At 33.3% G+C, this 22,287-nt stretch overlaps 1 protein-coding gene across 5 annotated transcripts in view; it reads left to right on the top strand.

The window, feature by feature from the left end:
- LOC113400233 (zinc finger and BTB domain-containing protein 17-like) overlaps window positions 1–21,751 on the top strand; it is a 35,478-nt gene extending 13,727 nt beyond the window's left edge. For 2 of the 5 annotated variants that reach the window (XM_064217446.1, XM_026639733.2), the window contains 9 exons: window positions 2,429–2,615; window positions 5,082–5,252; window positions 11,562–11,684; window positions 12,045–12,165; window positions 13,469–13,601; window positions 14,096–14,432; window positions 14,513–14,632; window positions 16,518–16,574; window positions 17,171–21,751. In XM_064217446.1, the coding sequence (XP_064073516.1) occupies window positions 2,429–2,615; window positions 5,082–5,252; window positions 11,562–11,684; window positions 12,045–12,165; window positions 13,469–13,601; window positions 14,096–14,432; window positions 14,513–14,632; window positions 16,518–16,574; window positions 17,171–17,610 (1,689 nt within the window). In that variant the 3' untranslated portion in view covers window positions 17,611–21,751. The remainder of the gene's footprint in view (window positions 1–2,428; window positions 2,616–5,081; window positions 5,253–11,561; window positions 11,685–12,044; window positions 12,166–13,468; window positions 13,602–14,095; window positions 14,433–14,512; window positions 14,633–16,517; window positions 16,575–17,170) is intronic. The other 3 variants (XM_064217447.1, XM_026639734.2, XM_026639735.2) reach the window with 3 other exon arrangements.
- Window positions 21,752–22,287: the final 536 nt, after the last annotated feature.

Here is a 22,287-nt window from a genome sequence, read left to right as displayed (position 1 = left end):
TAAACAAGTTGAATTATCAAAGCAACAAGCAAAGACCGGAAAAAAAGTTTTCCTAGGGTTCAACAGATTCGCAATACTAATGAAACGGTACAAAGCGCATACAGAGCTTGTAACGGTCCGGTAAACTCTATAATATATACTTTTTATCGTACATAACTTGTACTTCTCGTGTGAAGTATCTACAGTTGACTTACCATGGATGTTAACTACGTATTATATTGTTTTATTTTAATCTAACTTGTGGTGTGTTGCCACTTATTGTTGGCAATTTAAAAGTCATCAACAATTTCATAATATTTTTTGGATATTAAACATCTTCCCACTCGCTTTTACTGTAATATGTGGCATGTGATTTCGTGAAAGGGGACGGAAGTTTGTAACAGGAAGTCCGGAAGCGCGCACTATTTGATTTGGCCAAGCGCGCGCGGTCCTAAAGTTGACTTGATAGACAAACCAACCAATTTTCCACGAGTTAATATTACTGATTACCATTATGATATGTCGGATGTTACACATAAATATTACTACTGTAAAGTTTTTTTTTTAAACGAGTAGTAGCAATGTCCCCGTTTAATTAAGGAATTACTAATAATCTTATTTACTCCTCCTTTTAAGCTTATCACTAGTGGCAATAGCCCAAGGGGTCAGGATCGATCCTGCGACTTTTTACATCGCTAGGCGACCCGTAAACCATTGCGCTACTTAAGCTTAATTTACTCAATTTTTTTATTTTGTTTTTTTAGTGTTGTTGCTCAGATTTAATCGTTATACGGCTTTATAAATATTAAGGAGTGATTAGTTAAGCGATTCTGTGTCTCGTTCAATGAGATAGATAGAGAGACATCAATCTTTGACGAAACACTCGCAAATCAAAATTTTTAAGTATGTTCGTTGAGTTATACGTTAAAGTAAAATATAAAATACCTCCTGTTTTGAGTACGAGGTTTCTTTTTTAATTTGTAACCGGATTTGCAAATAGCAATGGTAAGTGATCACCACCGACCATAGACATAAGCAATGTAAAAATTAACCATTCTTTACATCGCCCATGCGCTATCAACCTTGGGAACTAAGATGTTACGTATCTTGTGCCTTCACGTTTAGAGCTTTTTCCACCTCAAATTATTTTCGGTAGAGTACACGTATTACGTATGTAATACGTGTACATTATTATGATAAATTATTTTGGTGAGGACGACTATCAATACATTTAAAGGCCGGCAACGTATCTGCAAGCTCCCCGGTGTTGCAGATTTCCATGGGCGGTCGTAGTCACTTTCCATCAGGTCTCCTGCTCATTTGCCACCTATAACAAAAAAAAAACACTAAATTCCATTTATAATCAAAGGAAGGGGTATCGAAGCAGTGTTAAGATTGTTACAAACGCTTTGTTAGTTTTTGCGCATCTGATATACCGTTACCTTGCTTTTGTTAATTTTTAATAATTTTTATTTCCATTGTGTGAGTGAGATCAAACATACAATGACTTTTCACTCCGATTAGAGTTCGAAGTTTAAATTTAGCCTTCACATTTATATATATATTTTTTTATTAATTCAATAATGAATTATTAAAAAATTACTTCATGATATAAATTGACACAACAAAAAGTTCCCACGGATTTGAAACGGCACCTCTCGACGCTATTCGTGTATTCAGTACTATCACGACATGCTGGTTAATATAATTTTGACAAGTTAACATTATTTTAAGTGTTACGATATACATTTAATGTTAAATATATTTAATCGCCTTAATAAATCGAGGCCATGTGTCAAATGCTACGAATAATTATTAAAACCTCTACTTATAAACTTTAAATATTTAACCAATTTTAATCAATGATATAAAACTTAAATACGACGTAATACCAATATATTGTTATGGAATTTACGTGTTTAAATACACCCAAATGTAATATTTATTAATAATATTCGTAGTGATATCGAAATTTGCATTTCGATATGCTTTTAAGGATATTATTTACAATCTGCTACTAATTGAATATAGTATTCGTAATATTGCCATTAATAAACTTTTCCTGTTTCACTTACGATTTTTATCGAGTACTCGACATGCTACGGGAGTACTGTTTCCTATTGTCATGAAGCGGATTTGATGCAAGCACATGTGTGATAAGATCAATGTTTCTTGTACGGTTATTCTGTTAAAACAAATACAGTACACGGTACAGGTAAAATGTCAAAAATTAATATGCAACATTGAATTTAATAATTATTTATAAAACTAAAAGAATACGTAAATTTAAATAGCGTATCACTGGAATATTTACATATCATAACAATATGTACATATATTTGCCCACTAAAAACTTTAATATTTAGTTATTTATTTACGGTAAGGGGGGAGATGTGACTGAGCTTATATGCGATAAAAAATCTAGAGGTAATTAGTAAACTTATTACAGATACACATGTACCAACAGTCAATGATGCGAGCTGAGGAGGTTCGACGACGGCGTCGTGAAGACATGCCCACAACCCAGACAGCCGTGAACAACATACTAGCGGCAGCTGCGAGGGAGATGGAGGAGGCGAGACACGCGGCGCGAACAGGAGAACGTGTAGTTGCCAGTATACAAACTGAGCAAGAAGGTTAGTCGTGGTAAAGTTGCCAAAATATGTATGCTATTATCAAAATTCAAGTTTAAGTCAGAGGGTAAGTTGAAGGAAGAAGCACAAATACCTACAGTCTGCGATTGCATTGATAACAATTGTCTAGGTTGCTTCAGAAAAAATATAAGCTTTGCTTTGAAAATAAATTTAGAATACAGATATCCATTGTTCGATGGGTAATAAAATTTTCCGCTTTTAAATTGGGTCTTAATTAATTATTTTTTTTATTTATTTACATTGGGGACTACAAGTTCTTATATTCAATTTAAAAATAGCTGCGGTACTGCAAACTTCAAAGTTTTTAATTGCCAATTACAAAAATCATTATGGCCTGGTGCTAAAAGGGCCTAAGTCAAAACCCTTACTTTTAATCAGAAGAGAAATAATGTCGCCCGTGTCTTCGCTGGTTTTAGAGATAGCCTACGTCCTTACTTGGGTTCAAGCTCCTTTCATACCAAATTTAAAAACTACTAGGATCCTTTTAGCATCGGACTACAGAGTTAATTATATAATATTTAAATTGCTTGTGTGGGCTAAAACGTAAGCTCATATCACCGTCAAATCTAATTAAGAACCCATTCCTCGTCAAGCTTATAATAATAATGTTTATAAATAAATGTTCGAAATTCGATAGTAGTTAAGAACCCAATAACAATTTTGTTCTCTGAAGGTTGTCAGCGTTTAATACGACGTTAGCGTAAAAGCCATTTTTGTTTTATCAATATTTACCATAATAATGTTACGGTTTTATTTTATTTTTCCTTTTTATAAAGAGTTCTTATAAGAGTTATAAAGAGTTTTTCAATGTGTTATTCGAACACCGAATTTCTATTTTAGGCAGAGTTGTGCGTGTATTCGTTTAATCAAATTTTTCAATTGAACTATGAAAGTGAACGTATGAATGATATTTTATCATACAATATATTTTGATAAATTGACAACTTTTGCTTTATACGACTACTTTTAACGATTCCCTACATATTAAATTTACTATCGGCGTGCATTAGTGTGAGTGCGCTCGTGCTTTTAATATGTATTGGTGTGCGTGAGACGGCTAAAAGTAAAGATAGCAAAAAAAGTACAAATTAGTTTATATTTGTTAAGTTGTTTTTATTAAAACGCCGATAATTTAATGTGGTGCGCCTTCGAGAATTAATTGATCTGTACACTGTACAAGATTATATAGATCATTTATATCAAAAGAGCTTCGAAGTCTTCGTAGCTTTCAGACGAGGTACATAAATTTAATTCTAACTAACCACTGAGACCTTGTTGGTTCGTTTTTATAGTATCTAACTAACTTTCAGAACATTTTGGAAGATTACTACAAGTATTTAAAACGGAATATTTATCATGTTTTTTATTTTTATTTGGTGGAGCTCGATATTTCGACATTATCTATGAATGTCTTCTTGACGGGATATTCGTAGATAATGTCGAACTATCGAGCTCCACCAATAAAAATAAAAAAAACATTGTAAATATCCCGTTTTAAATACTTGTAGTAATAAAAATAACCATGTTAATTTAAAAAAAAAATTGGAAGATAAACATATTTTTTTAAATGATATTCAATTGTATTTAAAATTAGTTTTTGAGCAGTGATTCAAAAAATAAGCTTCGTTTGTAATGAAGGTGTCAATAATGATTTAAAATGAATTAATTTGTATATTTTTCGACAATGTTCAATTTGGCTTATAATCAAGAAATAATAAAATCAAGAAAACATTTATTCTAATACGTAGACAGTTCCAATGTTCATTTATGTCATCCTTTTCAATGATATTGATATTTAATTATGTATCCGTAAAAAATAATTGGATGTCATTAAAACGAATATTGATTATCCTGTTTTCATTAAGAAAAGTGGCGCTACATGTAATCTAAAGTTTTCATGTCGATGAACTACGAGTGGGGAGTGGTTCGGCTTCCTTATTTTTCCCGAACGTGAAAATATTCATGTAGACCATAAAATTTGTAGCATTTTTGTATTGTGTTTCTGCTTAACTTAAACAATTTGTTCAAATCAGTTCTTTTGTCTGAACTGTTTTAATGATAATAATTTTTAATATAATGTTATCGTGCGAATATTCTTTATTTATGAATAGGTTCTCGAACTATCTGGTGCAATGCTATTTATGTTAAAGTGAGTTGGCTAACAAAGTCTATTTTAATTTAGGTTACTTTCGTTTTTGTAAGCATATCGTCTGATGAAAATAATTGTATTATTTCTATTATTATATATTGAGACATGCTGGCTATATACAGTATACACACAGATGACTCGTTAACCGAACGAAACCTAAACCTTTATCTAACCTTGAATTAGTTCAAACGTTTTACCTAAACTAAAAGAGTTCTGACATTATACAATGTAATGCTAAAAATATATTTTAACAGTTGTTTCCTATGATTAAACCTCCGCAACTTAAATTCAATCCGCAGCGGCTGCAGCGTCGGAAATGAAAAATGAATTAGAGAATGACAGACCGAAGAAACGCGTCTCCATTATGTCCCCAGAAGACGAGAAGTTACGAGCCAAGAAGAAAGCTATGACAGTTCGCTTCCAAGAAGACAATAAGACTGATGAACGCCCTGCCAAAATTTTATCACCAGGTGAGTAATCTGCAGACCTATTCTGTAAGAAACTCGAAACTCATTACAGAACACGAACGTGAAATGTCAGAGTGTGATATGCAAACTTATCAAAATGGCGTAAAATCCTAAGTCGGTTGTCAACATATCACGAGCGATATACAAAGTAATTCTTTACGGAATCGCATGCTGTAATAAGACTTCCAATAACAATGTATTATTTAAATTTCATTCAAGATAAATAATTATTTAAATGTATTTAATTAGGTAACATAATACATTTTATTTAAAATAGGTAGGCAGACTTGCTAATAGCACTACTGACGGTAAGTAGTGACCATAAACATTGACACTGTAAAAAATATTAACCCTTACATCGTCAATACGCCACCAACCGACAATTATTACGAGTATGAATCTTGTAATTATGTACATTTAAAATACGTAGTAACGTATAAAAAAAATCATTCGTCTAGCTCATAGCGGACGAGAGCGTTACCGTCGAGTTTAGTTCGAAGCGGATCAATAACTAATGCATCTTGCTCGCATGATGTTGCCACAGAGAACATTTAACTGACGAGGCTGAGTTTTTAAGTCAAATACCATTGTTACTCTTGCAGCGACAGTTTAACATCAGCTAGACGTCAGTATAACGAATACATAATTAATATAGAACTACATAATTATAATTCATAAATAGTTCTTTAACCTGCCATATTTTAGTAGAACACATTTGTTTCATTATAATTACAGATAAGCTAAATCTTTATAATATATAATTAACGTAAATTTGAATAATTAAAAAAAAATAAATAATATAAATCAGTCGAACGTACATAATAACGATTCGTGTGATTTTAATTATTTGTAGGATTTTAAATAACAATACGAAATAAATTCAAGGTTAATGGAAGCCTATTTTAATACAAGTACGCGTTGGATTTTTTTCAATTGCAAACAAATATTTTTATTAAATCTATTCGAATTGAATCCGACGCGTTCTCAAATATCACTTTTTAAAGCGTTATTTCATTGTTGTTTTTAAATGAAAATTTTCGTGCAAACATTATTTATATTTTATTTCGAGCGCTCGCGTTAATTTGCCGAGACGGCGACTTGGATTGTAATAAAATTATGACTACATCGCGTAATGGAATTTCGAATAATATATTTTTAATCTCATTAAGATAGATAAGGATGAAATTAGAACAATGGTTAATCAAATTACATTTATAAATTAAGTTTATTTAATTAAAATTTTATATACACGAAGAATTCCGGATATTTATTATGAAAAATATTGTAGTATTTTTTAAACCGACCCCGCGTTATAGTCTGCGTATAGTTTCCTAAGAGAGGGTAACGTTGTGTAGTATATTGTTTGTATTAACCCCGGTATTTATAAATCAAAAAGGTCGAAAGTCAAGGGCAACGTCTTTATACAATATGTAAGCATTTCAATTATTGGTTCTCAAAAATCTACTGCCGCAACGAAACACATTACCAGGAACGCTATTTTTTTATAATTTATTATTTATTAATTGATAAGTTGCTACATAGTGTGAACTATAGCAATACTTTTTTATATTTAATTAGATTTAGCGGACGTATATATATATTTACGTAAATAATTTAATTATACAAAATACTTTCACATACCAAGATTGTTTCAAACATAATTATATACATCATTAGTGCTAATGAACAGATAAATAATATACATTCAAACTTTAATATATATTTTTTTCTCATTTAATAAAATTATTTTGAGAATTAATTCGTATTATACTTTTAATTGATTGCGAAACAATTAATTTTTATTGCTCTTTAATGTTACTTAATATTATTAAATGTGAAAGGTTTTTATTATCTGTCATACCGTCACACCCAAACGAGTAAACAAATACAAAATAAATTTCGTAGGTAATCATTAAATATTGCAAAGCGAGGGTTCGAAATAAAATATAATTAATATGTTAGCAAACTTAATGGTTTGTTATTATATAATTCGTAAAAATAACACTAATAATTAAAGATTAAAACATTTTGATGCTAAAAACAGTTATACTTTTTTTAAACTGTTTAAGAGAACCTGCGTTGTTAAGTCGCAATTATTTATTTATTTTTAATGGCAACTCTAAAACTGTCCCACATTGGTACGTTTATTAGCTTTTTTTTAAGAAGCTGATTTTGTCGTAGAGTATGTAGAGTAGTTTAGTTATTTATTTATTTATTGTTTACATACTAATAATAATTACTAAATTTATTCAAAGTAAAAATGAATAATGTAAATGAGAGAATCTACAGCGCGGAACTAGTATATCATAATTATTTTTAATAAATTATTTTTATATAATTGCCAAGCTTATATTATTTGGGATTTTCCAAAATATTCTTATAATATTATACTGTAGCGAATAAACAAGTTATAAATTATTAAAGTGACAGGTTTTTTTATAATATTTTATTACATAAATATTAAAATTTATCATCAAAATATAATACGACTAAAAAATTAAATATTCTTAAATTAAGGTCGTTTATTGCTATGTTTATAAATGAACGTTTTTGATCATAACAGGTCATTTTTGGGTCAACACTTAAATTATTTAAATATTTAATATTACGGATTAGGCATCGGTTATTACAGATATGTTTTCGAGGATAAAAGACATTCTTCGATAAAATAATCCTTATAAAAATTAATAAAAAACACGCTTTATTCGAAAAAAAAAAATGAAATACTTTTTTTTAAGCAACTTGAAACGAAAAATTGTATACCATAAATTATAAATATACTTAAATATTTTAAAAAAAACCATAATCTAATTAAGGTAATATTATATTTTTATTACAATAAATACTTCTTTCACGATTACTTTATGTTAATAAATTAACAAAAAAAAATATTTGGTTGGTATATTTAAAATCATCTTCCCATGAAACAGCCCGTTACAAAACTACGACACAGCTGTGATATTCGAATTTAACACATACATACATACATGCAAAAAAATAATTGTAATAAGTTCCGGTATATAAAGGTTCTACACTGGTAGCTTTAAATACTAAGGCTAACATTGCCAGTGTTAATCGACAGACACACTCACCGCCATCTAATTTACGGATAAGCTTAACAAAAATTTTGACGCTATAGGAACTTCAACCTCGACGAAATTTAAATTTAAATTAATCGAAATGAATATAGCACGTTATATTGGACCGCCTGCCTTTGATAAATATAATATTTGAATATTTATACGAAAAATAAATAAAATAAAACTTGGACGTTTAAAATTTTAAGATAATAATGACGCATTTATTTTGCGAGGCGAAACAACAATAGAATGGTCTCAAGACAATAATTTAGTGTAATTTCCTTTCACGGCTCACAATATAATAGCGAGTCTCCGCTTGTAAGTAGATACTTGCAATGAAATGGGAAATACTGTCATACTTTAAAACAGTATTTTATTTTAAAGCAGCTGTATTTATATATTATTTTGTTTGACTGTTATTAAAAAAAAAAACACGCTAATAAACGGAAGATGACAGATTTAGTGCGTTTCGAAGATGGGAAGGTTTTTGTAAATAATATTATTATTACGAACAATTACCCTTTGAAGTTTCACCCGCTCGAAAGGGTCTTCCCGGGTTTACACTTGAAATCTGCACTGTCGTCTTGGACATCGGTGCCTTTATTATGAACATACCGAATACTTATGTCAACAAAGCACAAATCACCTTGTTTTATAAATAATCAATCTTAATGCATTCGAATTTATTGTCTTTTCGGTTTCATTCAAAAATCTGTCATAGTTTTGAAGAAAAATAATATTGTAGGTTGTTATCCTTAGTTATAGGTGTAGTAGTAGGGGATTGTTATCATTGTTTTAAAAAAACGAATGGAGCTAAATTAAACAAAGGAGGCCCAAAATGATTTTCAACTAGCAATATCAGAAAGGCACCAATGTCAACACATGGCAACCCGGTGAGACCCTTCAGGATAATGACGTAACAATTTAAAGTTAAATATTTTTTTGATAAGTTTTTATTCGGTAAATAAAACTATCAAAATTTTTAGTCTGAAAATTATTATCAAATATGCGTAATTATATCGTTCTGTTTGCATCACGTCAGCAATAATCATTACTGTTGTGTTCCGTTTTGAACGGTTAGTGTGCCCGTTTTAACTTCAGGACAAAGCAACGTTCTCAAGGTCGGTGTAAGGGATGGTTGATATTTCTTACAGGGCTGATTTATATGGGAGGTGGTGATCACTTGCCAGAAGGTGGAACATTTCTACTCTGCCAACCTTTTAAAAATAAAAAAGAAACTAATACATAACATTTACAACTAGATTGAATGTATTTTTCTACACAAGCGAATGTTAATGTAGAAAAACATTATACTCAGTACACAATAATTCCTACAACTTGATATTTATTCTAAAAAATATAAAAATTAATGTCTTTTTAAATTAAAATGCAAGAACAGTCGTTGCGGAGTAATGAGGAATATTTTTAAATTTTTTAGTAGTTTGCATATTATATAAAAACGTAATTTTAAATATTTAATCTATGTAACATCCGCATAATTTAAAAAAAAAAAGGTACAATTAGGCGAGGCGAGCAAGAACCAGCCGATCCGTCGTCACCAGTGGAGGCAATGAGACGGGATGTTATGTTTTAGAAAAGTTTAAGGTCTATCACTCCAATTATGGTCATTTAGTTAATGGGTCAGTTGTGTTGGTAAGACGAAGCGAAGAGAAAGCGTAACAAAAACCTTACTTTATAGTATTAGTCAAGATGCTAACGCTAAGCAATCCCTTATGTTTCTCTTTTCAACATAACATATTTAATATTTCTTTGCGTATCTTTTAAAAATCGAAGATTTAAAAAAGCAATTGAGAATTTATTGTCTTCAAATTTGGACAAATTACGTGACGCAATGGGAAAAATTAAAAAAAAAAACCGAATTTAATTTCAACGAAGAACATAAAAAATAACTGCAATTTATAAATAAAAATGAAAGTTTATTGAATCACAAGTTATTCGACAAATATTGAAAGTACAGTATAATAATATTTATTTATATCATATTCTTATTATAGTAATTTATTTTTATTTTAATACTTCTTTTTATTTATACTAATATTATAAAGTAACTCTGTCTGTTACCGCGTTTAAACCGCTGAACCGATTTAGATAAAATTTAGTGTAGAGATAATTTTAGTACCGGGAAAGGACATGGATTTTTTAATTTACCCCTCGAAGGTTTCAAGTGGGGGTTGACGGGTTGTATTCTATAGATATTTCAATAGTAATATTCTTATCAAAATTATATTGATTAAGATTTTTTTTTAATAACCGTTAAATATACTTCAAAAAACATGTTTTGTCCTTGGAAAGCTCAAAAACAAATGTATAGTTGTAAAAATAAGCGGTAAATACGGAATACGCGAATGAAATAAAAAGTGATTGTAAAATATAATTAAAATCAAATGAATAGTTGTAAAAATACAAGACATTGAGTTTACAAATATGGCATAAAAAAAAACCACCTGATTAAAAAAAAGTTAAGTAATATAAATTTATAATAATTAATATAAAATATGAAAGGGAAGCAAGTGTAATTATATTGCTTGTATTTATTATCAAAAACAAAATAATTGTTTGTAATTGCGTGCCCTGCGTGCGTGTTAACTTCGCAACGTATTAAAATATTAATTTTCACATTGATATAAAAAGTATTTGACAAAAAATGATAAGCGTACTTTATTTAATACACTCAATTTTTTATTAAATAGTTAAGCGGAAATGTAAATGTGCCGTTTGATGGTAAGTGGTCACCACTACCCACAGACATTGGCTCTGTTAAAAATAATCTCTATTTCTTACATCGCCAATGCGCCACCAACCTTAGGAACTAAGATGTTATGTCCCTTGTCCCTGTAGTTACACTGGCTCACTCACCCTTCAAACCGAAACAATACCAAATATTGCTGTTTACTGGTGGAATATGATGAGACTATTTTATAAAGTCATGCATTATATTCGTAAGGAAAAAGCGTAATGCCCCCTCTATCCAACCTCTCCCTATCTTTCTCCCTCTGTCTATTTCTATTATACACGGTTAAATATAATATTATTTTTGTTATTGTTTTAATTCATACGTTATTTTTAATAACAATTTTATTTCTTGACATTTAATTAGTCTGTTATTTAATACACAATATGTGGCGAAAGCGACTTCGTTCCAGCCGAGTGTCGGACAACACGTGTGATTTTTTTAATTCGAATGAGTTTTATTATATTTTTTTTATTGTAGGTGCAACCTCAAATAACGGCAGCAATGAGTCCAAGATTGACGACTTAAAGGCCGGTGGCATCAAGGTGGTCCAGCTGGCGGTTCTGCAAAAACCTACCAACAATGAACACGACGATTCAGACGGTGAGGTGCTAGAGCTCGCTGTTATCATTTGTATATGGACACAACACACATATGCATCTAAAACAGATAAAGTTAAATTTTGACTACATATGTCCATCTCATACCGCCCGCTACTGCGCCCGCGTGTGTGAGGGAGAGGTATATACATTTCTGTACGCTTGACAACGTGTATGTAAACTTCCATGACGATCGTTTGTTCCATTAGACGTGAAAGCGTAAAATCATATAATTTAATAACATTTGCATTTATAATATTTGATAGGATAATATTATCTAGATTACTAGACTTGTAATTAACGTTCGAACGCTATAGTTTAGAAGAAACATTGTCAAATAGAATTGATATGACTCATGTTACAGAAAAAGGCAAACAAGGAATGGACGACGATGAAGAAACGGATTCGAGCGGTTCACTGTCAGACACAGCGGCGAATGAGTCGCAGGACGGACGGCCACATGTATGCGACATCTGCGATGTTAGGTAATAAAAGTATTATATAGAACTCCATTCGTGTGTGCAATTTTATAAGAAAATCGTAGGTAAACAAACACACACACTTTGACTTCCTTGTTCTAATAAGGCAGATCCCGAAGTCCAGGACTGGATTCTCGATTTAACCGATTTCCAGTTGATGTATTCTGTAAGAATTCTCGTAGCTCACTGCAGAATATGAGTGTAAAAGATCAGAAAGTAATACGTGATATTGACTATAATAATTATATAATGTATGTATACAGTTTTGACGCCATAAGTCGGTTGTCGACATTTGACCAGTGAAGTGAAGTGAAATTTTACAGAATCGTACTGTAGGTCGAAATTTCGGAGAGCTAACAACATATGAGTCGAGATGGCCCCGTGGTTAGAACGCGTGCATCTTAACCGATGATTTCGGGTTCAAACCCAGGCAAGCACCACTAAATTTTCATGTGCTTAATTTGTGTTTATAATTCATCTCGTGCTCGGCGGTGAAGGAAAACATCGTGAGGAAACCTGCATGTGTCTAATTTCAACGAAATTCTGCCACATGTGTATTCCACCAACCCGCATTGGAGCAGCGTGGTGGAATATGCTCCATACCTTCTCCTTAACGGGAGAGGAGGCCTTAGCCCAGCAGTGGGAAATTTACAGGCTGATTATGTTTATTATGTAACAACATATTTCATTCTGATAGTTCGGAAAGCACGCACATTTTCCGGTTGTATCGGATGTGTGTTATCCATTTGAATATGAGTGAGGCATTACAGTGTGTGTTTATGTCAACTCAAACTCAAATTCCTTTATTCAATACAGAAGCATTACACTTACTTATTGATTTTCAAATTAAACACTACCACCGGTTCGGAAAATAAAATACCCTGACCTGAGGAGAACCGGCGAAAGAAAATCAGCGGATCGTTTTTTTTGTCAATTCTATTTTTAATATTCAATATGAAAAGGAATAGCCAGGAGGCGAACGTTTCATTCTTAAGGGTCGCTATCAATCATAAACCCAACAATTGTGTACCTTTCGCATACAAGATTTATGCTTCTGTATTTTAAAGTATAGTAACAGCCTGTAAATGTCTCATTTAAGGAAAAATGAAGTTAAGGTCGGAGGAGAAGAATGTCTCTTGTGCCATTAGCTTGCCTTCCATATTGGCTTCCCAAATCAAAACAAATAAGCACTTTTGAATCGGTATTTTACGGAGCTATATTTCGGAATGTAGATTAAACCGAGAAGATCCCTCAAGACAAAAGAATAAAATGAATTAGAAAAAATATAATGCCTATACCCCGTGCGCAGGTTCGCCCGCTCGTCGCACCTGACGCGCCACCGCCTCACGCACACGGGCGAGCGGCCCTTCACGTGCGGCGGCTGCGGCCGCTCCTTCGCGCGCTCCGACAAGCTGCGCGTGCACACCAAGATCTGCGAGCGGGTCAGTACGCGCGCCCGCCACCCGCTCCGCTCGGACCTCCATTCACTACTTGCCTCTGCATGCACTCCCCTGATCCCTCTGTCCCTGAGCTCCTATTACCTAACGACGACTGCACTGTGACTTGTCGTGTTCGTTCATACTAACGCTTTGAAATAATACTAATATCTATCCGACTAAACCGATTGTTCTACTATTATAATAGCATATACTTTTTGCATCGATACAAATACCGAGTGAAGTATTTCGACGATCTCAGTTTTCTTTCTTCTTCTATAACATTTTAACAGCACGCTTCTTCAATGAAATTACTATTTTACTATGAAAAAGTAATTGTTTAGGAAATTATAGGTTACCTTATTTTTTTATAAAAAGTAATTTAAATTTCAATATTTTAAAATCTAAATCTGACACTCGGTCCCTCGGCCCAAACTCACCATCGATGCAAAAAGACTAACAGAACACAACGCTAATCAGATATTATTTCAAAACGTTAGGTGCAATCAAAACAAATAAAACTTCTCCAGGAGGACCCGACGGTGGACATGGCCAACGAGGTGAAGCGCGAGAACAACTCGGAGGTGATGTCGGGGATGGTCCGCACCACGCACCGCGAGTCGGGCCACCTCGTGTTCACGGCCAGCGGGGACGTCATGCTGCCGCCGCGCGGGCAGGTCGTGCTCAACTCCACGCTGGAGCCCGTGCGCAACGAGCTGCTGGCCAACGACCTGCTGGAGCCGCCGCGCCGCGGGCGGGGCCGGCCGCGCAAGACGCCGCTGCCGCTCACGCCCAAGGTCAAGAAGCGCCGCGGCCGACCGCCCAAGACCTCGCTCGGTAACTGCCTCCTCCGCCTCCGCCGGGACACCGCCATCACCCCCTCGAGCGCCGTGACAGTGTATCCCTTGTGCTCGCAGACATGGAGGGCTGCGTGCTGACGAGCGGCGCGGTGGCCGGTGGCGCGCTCACGGGGCACCAGCTGCTGCTCAAACGGAAACGGGGACGGCCGCCGAAGAACTACTTCCTGCCACGATCTGGTCAGTACACAAACCACATGAATACACGCCGATTGATTTCATCAACCTAAAAAAAAATAATTAAAAAAAACGGATCTGATATAGATAATGAACAGACGACTTTGGCATTGCCAGCGGACTGCAAACCTTTTCAAATGTATTATGTATGTATTTATTATATCCTTTGCTTACTTATATGTAGTGTTTTGTAGGATCTTTATTATATAAAAACACGTCTTTTAAATAAGTTGAATCCAGTTAATGTCGAATTGCAACAACATCCTAATTACTAGGATAATACTTCCAATAGGATAATAGTTCAGTTTTGGTTCTCTGAAAAACATAAATTTATTATTTGTCTACGTTTATATACTCTGTGTCAATAGAGAGATTATAAGCGTTCTTATTTTAAAATTATAGTTTTTCTCTGTAGCTTTTGAGGTTATAAAATGCTTCTTAACACAAGGTCTATATTTGTACACATAATGTACATTAATATAAAAACAATTAGTAAAATATAATAAAAAAAATAAAGTTATTATTTAATAAATAAATTCATTTTATTGCCAATATGGTCTACTTGATTGAAAAGAATAAAAGGCGCGGTCGTTTTTTTTTTTTAAATAAAGAAGTTATGTACGTTGTAAAATCTTACAGTTTTTTCACAAACGTGAGATGACTAACTAAATTGTTATTACGAAAATGACAAATACATAAAAAAATAAGGAAAAAACCGATATAATAATTTACAGAGCATGATAATTAGTTAATCTTGTCCTAAATTCATATGGAAGGTTACAATGACTCAACATTTTTTACCTATGATTAATCGTCTAATAAAACATGAACAATGACCAAACATTCCGTATAATAAAACATAAAAACTATTATAAATCTTATAACACTTATTAATAAGGTTGACAATCAATTGACTATTTTTCCCCGTTAATTTCTCGAGTAGGATGTTTAATTTTAACAGAGTTTATTGTTTCGTGTGAGTGAGTGTGTGTCTGTGCAAATACTGTGCCTCATAGCATTTGCTTATTTTTTTTTTTTTATTATTTATTTTTATATCTCATGCAATCCATTTGTTTTTTGTATGTTCAAGTAGAGACACATTAGAATACCATTGTTGCTGATTGTCTAGCGTACACTGTAATTAGAAACGATTAGCAATATTGTTTTCTCTTTCTTACATTGTGTGGTCCTTAATAAGGCAGCCTCTTTTAAAGTTATCCTTTTAAGTAATGTGAAATACGATCTCCTACGACGACCTCCGTGGTCGAGTAGTGTGTACACCGGTTTTCATGGTCGCCACTCCGAGATCGCGGGTTCGATTCCCGGCCGAGTCGATATAGAAAAAGTTCATTAGTTTTCTATGTTGTCTTGGGTCTGGGTGTATGTGGTACCTTCGTTACTTCTGATTTTCCATAACACAAGTGCTTTAGCTACTTACATTGGGATCAGAGTAATATATGTGATGTTTTCCAATATTTATTATAAAAAAAAATATACTTAATAGATACTGTTTAGTTTAATCAGTTAAATATAGCCATTTTGCCCTAACGATGCCCTAATTTGAATTTATAATGTTGCTTTCCAAATTTTGGATGTAAAAAATACGTCTAATCAATTTTAAATAGGTATTTTCATTTCGGAACCGTCGGTAGTGTCTAATTTGTCAATGAATAAGTGCAGTTCTATATTGAATAAAGGAATTTTGATTTGATTTATAACTATATCAGAAGATCAAAGATGAAAACATAATGGATTGAATGTGATACGTGTTTTGGCGTAGATGAGTTAATAGATCTTATTTATTTAAAATAAAAAATATATATTTTACGAGTATTATAACTTGACTGCGCTGAACACGAGACGCTGAGCTAATGAAGTCTTTCCTTAGGTATGGATATGTCAATACCGATCCAGTACGGGCTAGCCGCAGAAATGAGCAAGTTTTGTTAGTATCATTCGTTAAATGGCATGAAAAACTAAATTGTACCTTAAATACATACATTGGGAAAATGTCAGTACTAATCGGTATTTGTATACAACGATATACTAAAAATCTTTCTTTTAGTTCAGTACGTGTCTTTTATTGTGGTGGCGGTATCTTTAAAGGGAATTAAATGGTATATTATATATATAGGTGAATTTTAACTCTTAGTTTAAGTTTATAACGGGGGTGTATTCTTGTAAATTATGTACTTTATTTTAATATATTAATTGCCATATGATTTTTGTAGTAATATTGTGACTTCGAGAATTGTATAGTATAAAATTTTACCATACTAATGTGCCTGCTTCGCCCGTGTCTAACCAATCATAATTATATACAAAATATATGTGTGCTCTCTCGTATAAGATAGTAAAATATTGCATGTGGAATGTAAAATACATACCGCGGAGAAATTGTGGAATCATTCAACGATTCCGGTGCGCTAATTCGAAACCCGAATGATACATACTCCGTTTAAAAATACAGCATGTTCGCGGCTCGGGGAGTCGAAACCAGTCGTGTAACAAACGGTACTGACCGCCCGATACGATTTCCAGACGGGCGACCCAACGAAAACTACAACGCGACGAACTTGCCGTTCGGCGACTTCTCCTACCTGACCGAGATGATGTACAACCCGCTGGCGTACTCGTACGGCGTGACGAGCGTGGACCCCGACCGCAACGTGGACGCCGACCAGGGCGGCGCCGGCGACGCGGCCGAGCGCACCATCGACGTGTCGTCGTCCTCCTCCGACGACGAGGACTCGTCGCGCGTGGAGCCCGACGACGTGCCGCCCGTGGCCGTGGAGACGCAGATCATGACGGTGGGCGACTGCCAGATCGTCAAGCTGCCGCCCAGCTGCGACGACAAGGACGACAAGCCGGAGCCGGCGCCGGCCGAGCCGGGGGCGCCGCCGGCCGCGCCCAGCTCCGTCACCATCACGCCCATCACCACGGTGGGCGACTGCACCATCCGCCCCGTCGAGAACACATAATGTGAGAACCTTAGGGTCTACCCCGTCCTCTTGATACCCTTCAAGTGGAAATAGATTGAGAAATGTGCGAAGTGAACGGACTCTTGTGTTTCGATCTTGGACTTCGGCCCTTGATATGTTTTTGCACAACATTCCATAATTTAGTTATTGAGTGATCGAATAATTGAAATTATTATTTATTAACCTACTCGATAAATGTTACACTGAGTTGTAATAAGTAAAAGTAATCGTTTTTAACCATAATGCATAGTAATTATTTAAAAAAAAAAAAAAACTTAAATCAGTTCGTTCACCAAACAGTTTCGATATGTCGCTATTAAATAAATAATGGTGACATACAATCTATACCAGTTTCTAATATCGTCCATTTTGTTTCGAACAAAATATCCTATATTCGTATAGGTCGAACGTCTTCCTACAACGGCTCTAACGAGATGGATGAAACTCTTTACTATCGGCTCTTGTACTTCTGGGGTAGACACTAAGCTAAAATATTATTGTGGTAGCATTCGTGTGGCAGGTCGGTCGCCCGTTGTCGTTTCATATCCCGATGCAATCGATGCGAGTTCACTAGCGCTTTAATGGATGGTAGATTTTGATCGTTAAATAAGAAATTGCTTGTGCCATCTTTCTCGAGACTATAAGTGTCTTAGGAAATCATTATCGCAACCGTGGATCAGGTGTGTGGAATTAGAAATATGATGTCTTCCTAACTGTTTAGTGTTAATGCTTTTTACTGGATATCGCGTACACTATACATACTGCGGCGATGTTCCTCGGTGAAGTCTACGCCTCAGCGGCCTAATCGTGGTTCGGAAATGCTACTACAATGATCGTTACGAAGTGAATAAATTAAAAAAAAAACTAAGTGACTGTCGAAAATGCATTTAAATTGGTGATGTAATTTATTGAACTGGAGATTTAATTGTAATTGCTAAAGCTTTACAAAGACATTAGAAAACATGGCATCGATGTGATTTTTTCACAGGTAGATAACGCAACGACTCTATAATGCGGCCCCGTTAGGGAGCCATGACACCCGCTGGCCGCCGCGCGCGGGCGCGGTGACGTCACCCGTGCGAACGGCGCCGCATTGTCGCTCGGCGCTCCAATATGTATAATCTGAGCCATATTAAACATAGTTATAGTTTAAGATTTTATATGTATGTAGAAGTATTTTCCTAATGTCACACACGGATGCCATGCTTTTTATATGTTGAAACAACAGATATACTCATTCAGACACAACCATTAAGAACAAAAGTCACAATTGTCGACATTCTACATGAAAACCCGGGATGACTGCCACTTTGTACAATTAAAACGGTTGTTTATAGTAATCGAAAATAATTGCGAAGTAGGAAAATGTAGTTTCCATATAGTTATCTATTAGTGAGACTCGAATGCAATATGTATAAGGGGGTTTTCATGTACAATGTATCATATATAATAATCACTATAGATTTATAATATTTTCCGAAACTCTACATAGAGGAGTAATAAATATTTACTAAATATTGTAATGGTGGAACGTAGATATATAAAACTGTACTGTGTTGCCTTCAGCGTATTTCGTACTTATGTTAAGCTAGTTGCCCACGGAGCCGCCGCGGTGTACGATGCGGTTACAGATCTCAGTGAGCTTGAATTGTAATATCAAGCCTAATTTTATGATGTCTATACAATATGATGTATGCTTACGTGGGTAGCGTTCACGTTGAGAATGATAAAAGGTGATTTCGTTGACGAAAGGTCAATATTCTGTTTTCCTCCAAAAATACTGACAAATCGTTATTTTAGGATCAAAATTTTTTAGTAGTTTTAATGATTATTCATAAGTAGCGTCTGATTGGCTGTCTATTATAATTAATATTCGTAATCTTAAGTTTTAATAAGCGTGTTTATTGATATCGCGGGGAATTATTTGTTAAAGGCGATACATTACCGCGTTATAAATAAAGATGAGATAATTTTGGAATTATTTTGCTAATAATAAACTATGTTTAAGTGAATCCATTGAAGTATTGGAGTTATCGTGTAGTAAGCGCACGCTGTTTCGCCTTTCCATGTCTAAATGTATCAATCTCTGTGAATATTAGATCGTAGAGCGTAGTGTCTTAGATTAAAAAAAAATATTCTAAATATTATAAACTCGGCAACACCACACGAACAAGTGATACGATGTTAGCTAATTATTTTAGCAGAACGTTTTATGAACGTTATATATAATAACATATATTTCTTTAATCATTTTGCTGTATGTGTAATCGTAGAGTTAATGTAACGCAGTACGCAATAACCCCTCGCGGACAGCCTCGCCCGGCCGCCGGCTGTGAGACAGCCAACTTCGGGATTATCTTTATGTTCCTTTAAGTATATTCTATGTTCGTTTACGCTTCATGTCGGTGGAAGTGTCGCATTATAGTGGACGTCTTCAAAGTATTAACTCGCTACTATGAATATTTTTAAGAAATTATTTTCTTCAAATATCTGTACAGTAGTATAGTTCCTAACGTATAATCGATACAAAAATGTAACCCTTCAACTAATCGTAGCTGATTAAATATAATTTCTTTTAGTCTTTAAGTTTATATTATGAGATCAAATTATTCTTAAATCGTAGTTCACTACTAGTGATATATCGTCGAATCGTTTTGAGGTACGCTTTCTTTTAAATATATTTTATTACGTATTTAATGGAAGACTGCTCTGTACCGTTTTCTATTTAATTTCATCGGTTTTTTATATTTTATTTAAGACCGATTCATCGACTTACGAATGTAAGAAGCCCAAGAGGCATTTATTGTCATGAGTCTCAAACGGCAAGCTAAGATTACTGTGTGTTAATTTAACGAAATGAATCTGTATTTTTATAACTAAAGATAAGTTAATGCGATCATTTACTCCCATACAATGTGAACTTATATCCCACATTTAGTAGATTAGGTTCGATTTTAAGTTAAAATTACAAGGGCCCTATTGGCTTTGTGTTGTCGTTAAGTTTAGTACGTTTCCTTTTGCCACTTGATTAGCAATCAACATCTGTTTAATGATAAACACACCGAAATTACAATTTCTTGACATTTATTAATACACAGGCGAAACATTGTGTCAATATTGTTAAAATTCCATCAGAAAAAAAAACGTGTTTTATAATCAAACTTTATGACAAAACGTGCCTTTTTTATCTCGATATATTTTATACTGGAGAAATTTGCGGTACTAAACCGTGGTCATATGTAGGAACATTTGTAGGTGACTCTACGTGTATGCTCTTATACAAAAGTCTTTAGGTTTTTAAGTGAATCAGATGTTGATTGATGAACAAAGGCCTTATGGTTTGGCAATAATCGAAAAAATAATTATTTATGGAATGTTAGAAGTGTGATTGCCCGGTTGATTGCATTTATTATTGTTTCCCTAATTATATTTTTTATCGAAATATCAGCAGTGGTATAATCAGATGTTTAATTGATGAAAATCTTTTGCATTTATTTTTATATTTGCATTCAAACAATCAAATTAACAGTGCATTTTATAAAATTACAATCAATTTTGTTCTAATATATTCAAAATTTATTTTGTTCACTGCCAGTTAACTGATGTAAAAAATATTGAACGATACCACTGCGTTCAAATTAAAAGCGACCTTTATAACAATATTGTTTTAATAATAGTTTTGTATCTCGTCATAACCTACTTTTTTTAGTAATTTATATAATATGTATTTTAAGTTTCAATAATCTAATGTTTGACGAGATTAAGTTACGTAATTATACTCGAAATGTTTTATAACAATCAAAATCAATATTTTATTCAGACAACAGATGAAAAATATGTTTAGTTGTGATGTGAGAAGATTTTTATATTCTTGTATTGTGAAATGGCTATCATTTTACGTTGTGATCATGTGAGTGCAAAATTTTTTTTAATTATTTTAACCAGTTTCGTTGACTATCGTCAATATAAGGGCAGCAGAAATAATAACATTTGTTTAGTTCTGCATAGTCCAAGAGCAGTATTTTTTAGCTGTAGTCTTTATTATTATAAACTTTTTTTTTATTATTTTAACATTTATGAAATTCGATCGTTAGTTAATTTCTAACAATGAAATATTTAATAAAGAAATCACAAAATATAATTCGTCTTTAATTTTTTACATCGTTTGTTATTAATATTTAAAAACCTTTAAAATATACATTATTAACTTTATAAAATGTACATGGTAAAATTACGACGTTAAAAAAAATTGTATATGTAGAGACTGCTAAAAAAATATATATAGTTTTAGTAGGAAGTGATGGTAAGTAAGGTATAACAATGAAACAATAACAGCTGCTAGTTTTTTAAGAAAATATAATAAGTGTATAACCAGATATAATTCACAACTTTAGAAAATGGTACCGACTCTCTTGTACACAATCTCCAATTTGATAAAAATGAAATACGTACTATCCCTATTTTCGCCCCAAACAAGAGGAGATAGCAATGTACTTTAATTCTATCAAATTAGTGTAAGGATTCTTACCAAAGAACAAAAACTAATTTTAAATAATTATGGTACTTTTATTAATACAAAATCTTAGTAATCTTAAATAAAATACGAGTTATAGTTAATATAAATCTCGCATCTTATAAATAAAACTTTGCGATCATATTATATTTTGTGTAAACTTT

The sequence above is a fragment of the Vanessa tameamea genome, chromosome 17 (assembly GCF_037043105.1).
Source record: "Vanessa tameamea isolate UH-Manoa-2023 chromosome 17, ilVanTame1 primary haplotype, whole genome shotgun sequence".
In the NCBI taxonomy this organism is placed as follows: Eukaryota; Metazoa; Arthropoda; class Insecta; order Lepidoptera; family Nymphalidae; genus Vanessa; species Vanessa tameamea.
The sequence above is the reverse complement of the archived record's forward strand: the minus strand, read 5'-3'. Positions and strand labels throughout refer to the sequence as shown.